At 46.4% G+C, this 14311-nt stretch overlaps 1 protein-coding gene across 1 annotated transcript in view; it reads left to right on the top strand.

The window, feature by feature from the left end:
• Positions 1-14311, top strand: part of LOC124545177 (chondroadherin-like protein) — a 186021-nt gene that overhangs the window by 143209 nt on the left and 28501 nt on the right. The window contains exon 6 of the mRNA XM_047124016.1: positions 4216-4457. Coding sequence (XP_046979972.1) covers positions 4216-4457 — 242 coding nt within the window. The remainder of the gene's footprint in view (positions 1-4215; positions 4458-14311) is intronic.

The following is a 14311-nucleotide window of genomic DNA, read 5'->3' as shown; positions in this document are numbered from 1 at the left end:
TCGTCATCAAACCGCTGTGACCCGAGCCATTTCTTCAAATGCATGAAGAGGTGATAATCACTTGGCGCCAGGTCTGGGCTGTAAGTTGGATGGTTGATAACGTCCCACTTGAAGGACTCAAGAAGGGCCGTTGTTCTGCGAGCAGAGTGAGGACGGGCGTTATCGTGCAAAAAAACGATACCGGAAGTCAGCACGGCGTTTGTTCTGTATAGCCCGTCGTAACTTTTTTATTGTTTCACAGTACACGTCTTGATTAATGGTCGTACCACGTTCCATGAATTCAACCAACAACACCCCTTTGGCATCCCAAAACACAGTTGCCATCAGTTTTCTGGCAGAAAAATCTTGCGAGGCTTTTCTTCGTTGGGTAGGCGAATTTGAATGTGCCCACATCTTTGATTGTTCTTTTGTCTCAGGGTTCACGTACTTACTCCAGGTTTCGTCACCGGTCACGATTCTGTTTAACAATGGTTCTCCTTCGTCCTCATAACGTGACAGAGAGTCTAATGCAGAGGCCATTCTTTGAGTTTTGTGGTGGTCGGTAAGAATTTTGGGCACCCATCGTGCACAGAACTTATGGTAACCCAATCTTGCTGTCACTATCTCGTACAAGAGAGTCTTAGAAATCTGTGGAAAACCAGTAGGCAACTCCGACATTGAGAAACGTCGATTTTCACGAACTTTTGCATCAACTGTCTGAACGAGTTCGTCAGTCACCAATGATGGTCTACCACTCCTCTCTTCATCATGAACGTTTTCTCGTCCACTTTTAAATAAACGTACCCATTCACGGACAACTCTTTCACTCATAACTCTTGGTCCGTACACGGCACAAAGCTCACGATGAATAGCTGCTGCAGAATATCCTTTGGCTGTAAAAAACCTTATGACAGCACGCACTTCACATTTGGCGGGGTTTTCTATTGCAGCACACATTTCAAACTGCCACAAAAACTAAACTAGCGCAGGTACGACGTTCACTCGACCACGGCTTGATGCCGACTGACCTGTTGAGTGCGTGAACGCACAGATGGCGTCGCTACTCCCCCCACAACCTGCACTGTGACCAATCGGAGGTTACTTTCTGAACCGCCCTCGTATAAGCAGGAACAACGTTTATGATTTAGTAGTATTAATTGCCTTAATCATTCATTTATGTTTAGGTTGTAATTTATATGTTAAAGTTCATTAAGAGATCCTAAGATCTGCTTCAGGGGGTAGTCAGACAGGGCCGAATGTTCATTTTAGCGTTTATTATTTTTCGTTGCGCACATTCATTTTACACCTGCCTGGAGTAGCATCTAGTAGGTATGCCACCTCTATCGGGAGCGTCTCCACACACGCCTTCACTGGCCACGGGGCTCAATTCGAAGCGGGACTCATCACTGAAGACATTTCTACTCCATTGAGTATCCAGCCAGAAGACGCACTATCCTGTATCACTGTTTAAGCAATTTAAGGAAATCGTTGTTACTGAACGCTCCGAATGAACGTTATGTTATTTGATCTACATATAAAAATTACTTCGATGCATTCTATGTAGGTTGGGTATAGGTGTGGTAGTCGAAACATGCCACGCACAATGGGGTAATAAAGGAGAATAACGCAGCCGAAAACGAATTATTTACTTTCTACATGTATCAACAATACGGTTATGGCGCCACAGAGTGGTTGCAGTATTTTTGATACACGGATTAGTCCAGTCAACGAAGGAAAGTTAAGGGAAAAATAGTGTAGTCGCAAAGTTTTGTACAGAGGTAGGACGATTTTTGCTCAGTGGTAGGAGGGAGTGCCATGAGTAACATGCTTAAAATTTGACCTGTAGTGTGTGAGCATTGGGTGGTAAGGGGATTTAAATATAACTTTTTTCTGTTTTTCTTTAATAAATCGAAAACCGCGGGTTCCAGAGGAAATATTTCTTAGTGCAAAAATAAACTACATTAAAATGCCTAGAAAAATGTCCTATTTATTTTTTTCTCTGCGGGTAATATTTTCTGTGTTACAAGGCCTGGAAAAATCGCAGTTTACTAAAAGTAATAGAGTTTTAATGGTATAAAATTAGTGTTTACTGTGAAATGAGTGGGATAAGAACACACATTAAATGTAACACATCTACACTCATGCTCATAAATTAAGGATAATGCTGATACATGGTGAAAGAACGCTCTGGTGGACGGTTTGCGAGTTTAGATCACCTCGGGGCCTGACCATGCGGCGCATTTGACCTGAGGTTGTCGCACGGTGGCGCTGGCAGCAGTCCACATACGCAGAGGTGGGTTTGTGCATGTCAGAACATGGTGCAGTGCAGATGTGGTAATGGTGACTGTGTGCTAAAGATGGCTCAAAGAACACATATTGATAACATTATGAGGGGCAGAATACTAGGTCGACTGCAGGCTGGTCAAACACAGCAGGTCGTAGCACGGGCTCTCCGTGTGCCACAAAGTGTGATCTCAAGATTACGGCAACGATTCCAGCAGACAGGAAACGTGTCCAGGCGCTACAATACGGGACGTCCACAGTGTACAACACCATCAGTGGTGGACGGTTTGCGAGTTTAGATCACCTCGGGGCCTGACCATGCGGCGCATTTGACCTGAGGTTGTCGCACGGTGGCGCTGGCAGCAGTCCACATACGCAGAGGTGGGTTTGTGCATGTCAGAACATGGTGCAGTGCAGATGTGGTAATGGTGACTGTGTGCTAAAGATGGCTCAAAGAACACATATTGATAACATTATGAGGGGCAGAATACTAGGTCGACTGCAGGCTGGTCAAACACAGCAGGTCGTAGCACGGGCTCTCCGTGTGCCACAAAGTGTGATCTCAAGATTACGGCAACGATTCCAGCAGACAGGAAACGTGTCCAGGCGCTACAATACGGGACGTCCACAGTGTACAACACCATCAGTGCCCACAGACGGCCACGGAGTACTGCAGGTAGCCTTGCTCGGGACCTTACCGCAGCCACTGGAACAGTTGTTTCCAGACACGCATTCTACAGACGACAGAACAGACATGGTTTATTCGCCCAGAGACCTACAAGGTGCATTCCACTGACCCCTGGTCACAGGAGAGCCCGTAAAGCCTCGTGTCAAGAACACAGTACATGGTCACTGGAACAGTGGCCCCAGGTTATGTTCACGGACGAGTCCAGGTATAGTCTGAACAGTGATTCCCGCCGGGTTTTCATCTGGCGTGAACCAGGAACCAGATACCAACACCTTAATGTCCTTGAAAGGGACCTGCATGGAGGTCGTGGTTTGATGGTGTGGGGTGGGATTATGACTGGTGCACGTACACCCCTGCATGTCTTTGACAGAGGAATTGTAACAGGTCAGGTGTATCGGGACGTCATTTTGCACCAGTATGTCCGCCTTTTCAGGGGTGCAGTGGGTCTCACCTTCCTCCTGATGTACGATAACGCTCGGCCCCACCAAGCTGCCATCGTGGAGGAGTACCTTGAAACAGAAGATATCAGGCGAATGGAGTGGCCTGCCTATTCTCCAGACCTAAACCCCGTCGAGCACGTCTGGGATGCTCTCGGTCGACGTATCGCTGCACGTCTTCAAACCCGTAGGACACTTCAGGAGCTCCGACAGGCACTGGTGCAGGAATGGGAGGCTATACCCCAGCAGCTGCTCGACCACCTGATCCAGAGTATGCCAACCCGTTGTGCGGCCTGTGTACGTGTGCACGGTGATCGTATCTCATATTGATGTCTGGGTACTTGAGCAGGAAACAGTGGCGTTTTGTAGCACATGTGTTTCGGGACGATTTTCTCAACTTATCACCAATACTGTGGACTTACAGATCTGTGTCGTGTGTGTTCCCTATGTGCCTATGCTATTAGCGCCAGTTTTGTGTAGTGCTACGTTGTGTGGCACTGCATTCTGCAATTATCCTTATTTTATGAGCATGAGTGTAGGTGCAGTAGAACCGTATTGAATGACAAATGGCGTTGTGGGGGTGTAACAGGGTGTAGGGGCCAGGGGGAAGGGTAGAAGCAGGAGGGAAGGTAGGCTGCCGGATTGTGGTGACGGAATTTCCTTCTCTATAGATCTGCTGACTGAAGAGGTGATTCCCAAAGCTATGTACTCCACTGCGTCACAAGAAGCCAGTACAGGGTGTTTCACAAAGTTACACCGATCCTCAGTTTTGCATTTTTCAGTCGGCTACTCACGCACGCACCCCCTAACCGTTGCACGTTTTCGCAGACGCGACGCTGGAGGAGCTGAACCTGTCGGCGACGCAGCTGGAGCAGCTGGACGACGAGAGCCTGCTGGGGGAGTGGCCGCGCCTGCGCAGTCTGGCGCTCAGCGCTATGCCGCGCCTGCGCAGACTGGGCCCGCGCGCGCTCTCCTCCCTGACGCAGCTGGAGCAGTTCCTGTGCGCCTTCAACGGCCAGCTGCACGAAGTCCACCCACTCGCCACCGCCGGGCTCGAAAACCTGCGCTGGGTGAGGCCTGCTTCCGCCCGTTAATTACCATTATGTGGCTAACCTCGTCGTGACTGAACGGCGGCTCTGCATCTTGTGATAACTGTGTAGTCTCTCACTGTGAGACGTGTCTATTTTGTGATATGGGGTAATACGCTACAACAATTGCGGTTCAAAGGGTTCGCTAACTTTACACCATTCAGGTAATGCACAAATGTCGCGTAAGTTCGAAGTTTTGTTAAAAATACAAGATGTAATATAATCCGGCATTTTCTATGACATCTGGATGCAAAATTTCATTAGCTTTTCAGGGCAAAAAACCGCAAGCCTTATCTACAGTAGTTTTTGAGATAGACGCGTTTTAACAGTGGGCTGCATTTTGAAAGTTCAGCCGGAATCGGTGTCTTCTGCAGTCCACTCAAATGTCGATATCTCCGAAACTATTAGACGTAGACACTTGCGGGTTACAGCACTGCAATCTGCAACATTTTGTTGTCAATTTGGCTGTAGTATTAATGAAATTCGCCAGCTTTGCACGATTCAGGCAATTCACAAATGTCACGCAAGTTCGAAGTTTTGTTAAGAATACAAGACGTAATGTAATACGGCATTTTCTATGACATCTGGACGCAAAATTTCATTAGCTTTTCAGGGCAAGTGTGTTCTTGTGTTCTTGTATTCACATTTTAAGCACAAACCTTGAATCCCCTTCAAAGTACTCTCCACTTGCACACATACAATTGTTTAATCTTTTATTTCATTTTCAAAACATTGTTTAAATTCATGTTTTATGATGCTATATAGCGCTCCCGTCATTTTTTATTCACCTCAGCAAATCAGCAACAAGCTTTCCTTTCAGGTCACTTTTCGTTCTAGAAAACAAAAAAAGTCGCATGGGGCAAGGTCGGGTGGATATCGGGGGTTGGTAACAGGGGTCATACCATTATCGGTCAAGATTTGTCGTACACACAGGGCTGTGTGGCGGCAGGGGCATTCTCATGCTTTGAATTATGCTCACGAGCATAGCACCAAGTTTCGTCACTTGCGATAATTTTTGAAAAAAAATTCGCTTATTAATCATATGGCAAAATACTCTACTTTTTGTGTGCTGCCGTCATTTGCCAAAATCTTGTTTCGATACCTCGAACGGTTCATTTGATAAGTGGGATTTATAACTGTTTCTTTCTGGCTTTCTCGCATATGAGGCAACATATGACCTAAAACGTACGAAATGCAAATTCATAGCGACCCTTATTTTTCGCTGCAAACTTTAAGAATTTCTTGCAGTAATACCGAAATATCACAATAACTATGAGAACTAACGAAATGATGTGCAGTTCATCATGAAGCTGACGAATTAACCTGTAAGATGAGCGAGAATCATATGTTTTTAGCGGATAGTTTCTTTACAGTCGTTTGAGAAAGATCGCAGATCGGCCAGCTTGCGAGGCATGCTGTTTACGCACTGAATCGAATTCTACCTGTTAACAACCGATTAATTATGCCTGTGCAGGCTACTTTGCACTCTGGTCAAAGCTGCACTGTGTAACTTTTGAAAAGAACACGGGTTACAGAGGATGATTTCGAAGTTCCGTAACATCCACTTAGAAAAATTTATAAATGACAGTGATGGAAAACTTCTGCGTTATTTGATTTTCAAACAACTGAACAAAACTGAACGTACTCAGACACTTCTCTCTTTACTTAATTTGATCAACACTAAACTGACACACTATATTTTTTTTTAGCGTAACGCAATCTGACTTTCAATAATCCCTACAAAAGAAAGACCCTGACTAACAATAACATATAGCTTTCATGAATCACTTACCTCACAAAAATCTTCGTTACTCGAACTACTGCAATACAGCGAGCGCCAATACTGCCAGCTCCCATACCCGGTGCCGGGGAGAGGGGGGGGGGGGGGGGGGGGAGGGGCGGGGAAGGTGGGCGAGGGTGGAAGGGGGGGGGGCAGCTGCGGCCACCTAGCTGTCAGGGAAAGGGCAAAGTATAGCATAATTACATATTTTTTTAAAGAAAATGATTTAAAAGACAGTATTACGTAGGTTTTAACAGGGTCAGAACTGGAACTATTTATGGCTAGTTACAAGTCACCACTCGTCATCCAAAATATTAAAAACACTCCACACGCCCTGGTTTAGAACCTCCCTCCCCCGACAGACTATCCTATGGATGTCCTTGCTACCTAGTACCGACAAAGGAACGGCTGCGAATGAGAGAGGGACAAGAACAGAACGTGAAAAAGCCCATTCACTATACGTACATGCACCTCCAGTACAGACAGTAAATTGTAGGAAAAGCTTATTGTAAACATTAGAGCAACTGAATGCATGACCTCAGCTGCCAACGGTACAGTTGCCGGCCGGTGTGGCCGTGCGGTTAAAGGCGCTTCAGTCTGGAACCGCGTGACCGCTACGGTCGCAGGTTCGAATCCTGCCTCGGGCACGGATGTGTGTGATGTCCTTAGGTTAGTTAGGTTTAATTAGTTCTAAGTTCTAGGCGACTGATGACCTCAGAAGTTAAGTCGCATAGTGCTCAGAGCCATTCAACGGTACAGTTGCAGAAAGCCAAGGTCGCCTACATCCCAGGATGGATGACAGTTTTGGAACGCTTGCCACCTGAACCCAAAGAAGCCTTCACAAGGAAATCTTTGGGGACAGGAGCGTGCGGGGACAAAGGCAACGTAAGATGTGGAGCAAGACCGATCACAACAACGTCAATGTGGCGAAAAATAAACCATGTTCATGCACGACTGTCTTACGCAGAGCTGTTTCAGAAGTTTAGCAACTGATCAGCAGCTTCAGAGAAAAAATGTTCTCAAGAAATTAGCTGTAAATAGTCCATTACAGATTAAAAGGCATAATAATGTCCATAATTACAATGATCTAAGAAAAAATGATTCTTACTGAGGACAGAGAAGAAGCTCCATCTCTGCTATATCTCTACATATCTTCGTAGCTTGCTGCTAATAAACATATCTAGGTGTCAAAACTTGAGAAGATAAGCAGCAACTGTCAACATCGGACATCTTCAGGCTGGCAGAGCTGCGCTGAAGTTGGTTGAGGCTTATAATATAGTAATAATAATAATAATAATAATAATAATTCAGTTTGGTCAGCGAGCTTCTGCGAGTCTTTCAGTCGCACCCCACTTCGGCGAACAGATCGTCCCTAAGTACGAGGTGCATTCAAGTTCTAAGGCCTCCGATTTTTTTCTCCGGACTGGAAAGAGATAGAAACATGCGCATTGTTTTAAAATGAGGCCGCGTTCATTGTCAATACGTCCCAGAGATGGCAGCACCATACGGCAGATGGAATTTTACCGCCAGCGGCGAGAATGAGAACTGTTTTAAATACTTAAAATGGCGACGTTTTCCTTACTTGAACAGCGTGCAATCATTCGTTTTCTGAATTTGCGTGGTGTGAAACCAATTGAAATTCTTCGACAGTTGAAGGAGACATGTGGTGATGGAGTTATGGATGTGTTGAAAGTGCGTTTGTGGGTGCAACGGTTTAATGAAGGCAGAACATCGTGTGACAACAAACCGAAACAACCTCGGGCTCGCACAAGCCGGTCTGATGACATGATCGAGAAAGTGGAGAGAACTGTTTTGTGGGATCACGAATGACTGTTGAACTGATCGCCTCCAGAGTTGGCATTTCTGTGGGTTCTGTGCACACAGTCCTGCATGACGACCTGAAAATGCGAAAAGTGTCATCCAGGTGGGTGTCACGAATGCTGACAGACGACCACATGGCTGCCCGTGTGGCATGTTGCCAAGCAATGTTGACACGCAATGACAGCATGAATGGGACTTTCTTTTCGTCGGTTGTGACAATGGATGAGACGTGGATGCCATTTTTCAATCCAGAAACAAAGCGCCAGTCAGCTCAATGGAAGCACACAGGTTCACCGCCACCAAAAAAATTTCGGGTAACCGCCAGTGCTGAAAAAATGATGGTGTCCATGTTCTGGGACAGCGAGGGCGTAATCCTTACCCATTGCGTTCCAAAGGGCACTATGGTAACAGGTGCACCCTACGAAAATGTTTTGAAGAACAAATTCCTTCCTGCACTGCAACAAAAACGTCCGGGAAGGGCTGCGCGTGTGCTATTTCACCAAGACAACGCACCCGCACATCGAGCTAACGTTATGCAACAGTTTCTTCATGATAACAACTTTGATGTGATTCCTCATGCTCCCTACTCACCTGACCTGGCTCCTAGTGACTTTTGGCTTTTTCCAACAATGGAAGACACTCTCCGTGGACGCACATTCACCAGCCGTGCTGCTATTGCCTCAGCGATTTTCCAGTGGTCAAAACAGACTCCTAAAGAAGCCTTCGCCGCTGCCATGGAATCATGGCGTCAGCGTTGTGAAAAATGTGTACGTCTGCAGGGCGATTACGTCGAGAAGTAACGCCAGTTTCATCGATTTCGGGTGAGTAGTTATTTAGAAAAAAAATCGGAGGCCTTAGAACTTGAATGCACCTCATACTTCATATATCCTACTGAGGAAAGAGGACGTACTGTTTGGCGTGGTATCAGAACCAAATGGCGTTCCTGTCTTCCGTTCACACACTGAGAGGAAAAGGTTAGGTTAAAGGCAAACTGGTATATTCTGTGATTCGTCCGCAATTGGATCACACGTAATTTCGGTTTCCAGGGCACCAGCTCCGACTGCATTAAAGATAATAATTGCATATTTGATGAAGGAAGTGCACCGTCTAATGTTCCGTCGGCGCCGTCTTTATTAGAGACAGACCAAAAATTAAGTTTGGACAAGTGAAGAACAGGAACTCAACCACAGTCTTTGAGGAAACGAACCCAGTTTTCGCCAGGATTGATTGTGAGGAAACCTCAGGAAACTTAAATCAGGATGATCGGGATGGTATTTGAGCCCTTCTCACCCTGCAAATCATCACTTTCTGAAATCGTTGCCGATATTGTCAGGATCTCGTGCAGCACGACCACGAATCAGAGGCCGATTACTGTTTTAGAAATTCATCATAGCAGCAATCATAGCAATTGCGGGGGAAGCAAGTAGTACCAAAAGATACTGTAAAGTATCATGAATTAACATTCCACTCCACCTTGACCTGCAGACAAGGTGATATTAAATGATATCGAAGGCAAGGAAACGATTAGTATTTCTCAAATTAACGAAAGGGAAATTCAATGGAACGACGACGCCGGTATTAATGTACACTGATTGTAGCTTCATACGACCAACTTTGGAGTACGCGGCACTGGTATGGCAAACATCAAAAGCACACACACCAAAAAATTGTAGTAAAGGACGGAGAATACCACGGATAGTCGTAAGAACTTGTCCTAGAACCAGCAGTGGAGATCTATACAAGCTGCCGGCCTCTGGTGGCCGAGCGGTTCTAGGCGCTACAGTCTGGAACTGCGCGACCGCTATGGTCGCAGGTTCGAATCCTGCCTCGGGCATGGATGTGTGTGATGTCCTTAGGTTAGTTAGGTTTAAGTAGTTCCAAGTTCTAGGGGACTGATGACCTGAGATGTTAAGTCCCATAGTGCTCAGAGCCATTTGAACCATCTATACCAGCTAACCAATATTCAGCCCTTAGAACAAAGAATGTTACAATTAACAGCTAACTATGGGCTACCAAGAATTTCTATGGAAACCAAAACAAAAGAACTCCTCAGACAGCAATGAATACATTTAAATTTTCCGATATCCAAGTACCTGTACCGTACAAGCGCTATCGCTAGAGCGATACAAACAATATATCGGGGATTGCACGATTTCGAAGGAATTCAACAATAGGAAAATATACCGCAGCATGTACAAGATCAAAATGAATGGCAGACGCTCCATCCATCGTCACCTTAGTTGGCGTGAGTAATGAGTGGATGGGCAAATATCTATTAGGAACATTACGTATGTAGATTGTGGACAGTTGAGAATGTGGGTCTCATGGGAAGCGTGCAAGGGATAAGTCCCTGCAGTCACGCTATTAATCTGTGTCCTCGGTGGCTCAGCTGGATAGAGCGTCTGGCATGTAAGCAGGAAATCCCGGGTTCGAATTCCGGTCGGGGCACACATTTTCAGCTGTCCCCATCGACGTATATCAACAACACCTGTGCAGCTGAGGATTTCAATTAATTATCATTTGTTCTAGAGAAGCTCCACTGTTATCAACGGTATCCGTTCGTTCGAGGTTACTTTCTTCATATAAGATCAAAATGAGTATGACGAATAATAAAGAATGTAAAGCATACGAATTAACACTACGGAGGTTTTTAGGGAGATTTTCCCTCAGTAAGAAACAAAATTCGGGGTCTTAATTATTTCACCTCCCAGCCAAAGTAGCATACTAACTTAAAATAAGCAAAATCGCACAACTTCGAAATTAAACAAATAGGTAGTGCTACCTCTGCGTAAACAATTACCTTTGGCTCAAATGAACTCTATGTCGAAAACGAACCCGCCATTCCCATCAGGAATGGAATGAATTAGCCAACGTACCTTGTGTCTGTGTACCCCCAAAATGTTACCACACTTCACAAGATCTCGAATGTAATACACTCCACATGCTCTCCGGTATCCGTCTTTTCGTTCCCAAGCACTTCTTTTACCAACTGATTAAATTTCCACCTCTCTTCACGACCCTCAAATATCATTGCCAATCCAATACATCCGCTACTCGAAGAATAAAATTCTATTGTCTGTCCTGTACTCCCCAACATGATCCCCTCTCCGCCCCCACCTGAAGGGAACTTCAGCAGGCTCTATCTTCCTAACCCACCACACTGCGCTGACATTTACCCATTCTATAACCTGTAGGTTTATCTCTCATGACCCCTCCTTAGATCAAGCTTCCAGCATTCCTCGGTGGCCTGCATAGTGCTACCCTCGCTCCTCCCAATTCCAGCCCCTCCTACTAATCAGATACTTTCGATTCCGACATCGTCCCCGCCTGCTTCCAGACACATCGACCCATGGTGACACGAAGGGCTTATACCACTATCATTGCCAAATCCGAAAATTAACATGCCGGCCCCATAAAAATACGACAAATGGTAAGGAAAAGAAAGACTTGAATTTCCTTTCTCGAGTATTAGTGTGGCCTGTGCCACTTTCCAGAGCATAGGTACGGATATTTCGTCGAGCGAGCGATTGTATACGGTTGCTAAGTATGGAGCTCTTTCATCAGTACAGTTCGAAAGGAACCTTTCTGGTATACAGTCTGGACCGGAAGACTTGACATTGTTATATGATTTAAGTGGCTTCACTACACTACAGTTATCTACACGCTCTACAAAATTGAAAGACGACCTAGATATAGTAACATAACGTATTAACTACTCGGTGGAAATAAATGAAAGTGCGGGAGCATGTTGCCACAGGTCTCCCAGTCGTGCACAGAAAGATGGACGTCTCGTAGTGTGAGGTCAGACTGACTATAGCGCAAATGCAGCACGAGGCAGTTGAAGGAACAGGAGCAGACAGTATGTATCAGTTCCATGATTTTTACGTGCCACCATGGCAAACAACTTTGTCATACGCGCCGTATGTGGCGCTGCTGCGTTGAACTGTTCAGTGAGTTTAGGTAGTTGCCATTTTTGGAAAAATATAAATCGGGTGATGCTGAGGGTATTGGATTAGGAAATGAGACGCTTAAAGTAGTAAATGAGTTTTGCTATTTGGGGAGCAAAATAAATGATGAGAGGATATAAAATGTAGACTGGCAATGGCAAGGAAAGCGTTTCTGAAGAAGAGAAATTTGTTAACATCGAGTATAGATTTAGGTGTCAGGAAGTCTTTTCTGAAAGTATTTGTATGGAGTGTGGCCATGTATGGAAGTGAAACGTGGACTATAAATACACTCCTGGAAATGGAAAAAAGAACACATTGACACCGGTGTGTCAGACCCACCATACTTGGTCCGGACACTGCGAGAGGGCTGTACAAGCAATGATCACACGCACGGCACAGCGGACACACCAGGAACCGCGGTGTTGGCCGTCGAATGGCGCTAGCTGCGCAGCATTTGTGCACCGCCGCCGTCAGTGTCAGCCAGTTTGCCGTGGCATACGGAGCTCCATCGCAGTCTTTAACACTGGTAGCATGCCGCGACAACGTGGACGTGAACCGTATGTGCAGTTGACGGACTTTGAGCGAGGGCGTATAGTGGGCATGCGGGAGGCCGGGTGGACGTACCGCCGAATTGCTCAACACGTGGGGCGTGAGGTCTCCACAGTACATCGATGTTGTCGCCAGTGGTCGGCGGAAGGTGCACGTGCCCGTCGACCTGGGACCGGACCGCAGCGACGCACGGATGCACGCCAAGACCGTAGGATCCTACGCAGTGCCGTAGGGGACCGCACCGCCACTTCCCAGCAAATTAGGGACACTGTTGCTCCTGGGGTATCGGCGAGGACCATTCGCAACCGTCTCCATGAAGCTGGGCTACGGTCCCGCACACCGTTAGGCCGTCTTCCGCTCACGCCCCAACATCGTGCAGCCCACCTCCAGTGGTGTCGCGACAGGCGTGAATGGAGGGACGAATGGAGACGTGTCGTCTTCAGCGATGAGAGTCGCTTCTGCCTTGGTGCCAATGATGGTCGTATGCGTGTTTGGCGCCGTGCAGGTGAGCGCCACAATCAGGACTGCATACGACCGAGGCACACAGGGCCAACACCCGGCATCATGGTGTGGGGAGCGATCTCCTACACTGGCCGTACACCAATGGTGATCGTCGAGGGGACACTGAATAGTGCACGGTACATCCAAACCGTCATCGAACCCATCGTTCTACCATTCCTAGACCGGCAAGGGAACTTGCTGTTCCAACAGGACAATGCTCGTCCGCATGTATCCCGTGCCACCCAACGTGCTCTAGAAGGTGTAAGTCAACTACCCTGGCCAGCAAGATCTCCGGATCTGTCCCCCATTGAGCATGTTTGGGACTGGATGAAGCGTCGTCTCACGCGGTCTGCACGTCCAGCACGAACGCTGGTCCAACTGAGGCCCCAGGTGGAAATGGCATGGCAAGCCGTTCCACAGGACTACATCCAGCATCTCTACGATCGTCTCCATGGGAGAATAGCAGCCTGCATTGCTGCGAAAAGTGGATATACACTGTACTAGTGCCGACATTGTGCATGCTCTGTTGCCTGTGTCTATGTGCCTGTGGTTCTGTCAGTGTGATCATGTGATGTATCTGACCCCAGGAATGTGTCAATAAAGTTTCCCCTTCCTGGGACAATGAATTCACGGTGTTCTTATTTCAATTTCCAGGAGTGTAGTTTAGACAAGAAGAGAATAGAAGTTTTCGAAATGTGGTGCTACAGAAGAATGCTGAAGATTAGATGGGTAGATCACATAACTAATGAGGAGGTATTGAATAGAATTGGGGAGAAGAGAATTTTGTGGCACAGCTTGACTAGAAGAAGGGATCGGTTGGTAGGGCATATTTTGAGGCATCAAGGGATCACCAATGTAGTATTGGAGGGCAGCACGGAGGGTAGAAACCGTAGGGGGAGACCAACAGATGGATACACTAAGCAGATTCAGAAGGATGTAGGTTGCAGTAGATACTTGGCGATGAAGAAGCTTGCACAGGATAGAGTAGCATGGACAGCTGCATCAAATCAGTCTCAGGACTGAAGACCACAACAACACAATTTTAGTGTTGGCTTGTACGGTTACTGTATTAATTCTTGTATTTTTGGTGGTTAGAGAATATTTTAATAAATACATGAGATTTTCTACATCTTGATAAGGTTCCTGGTTGGTTCAAATGGCTCTGAGCACTCTGCGACTTAACTTCTGAGGTCATCAGTCGCCTAGAACTTGTAACTAATGAAACCTAACTAACCTAA

Source organism: Schistocerca americana, chromosome 8 (assembly GCF_021461395.2).
Source record: "Schistocerca americana isolate TAMUIC-IGC-003095 chromosome 8, iqSchAmer2.1, whole genome shotgun sequence".
In the NCBI taxonomy this organism is placed as follows: domain Eukaryota; kingdom Metazoa; phylum Arthropoda; class Insecta; order Orthoptera; family Acrididae; genus Schistocerca; species Schistocerca americana.
The sequence above is the reverse complement of the archived record's forward strand: the minus strand, read 5'-3'. Positions and strand labels throughout refer to the sequence as shown.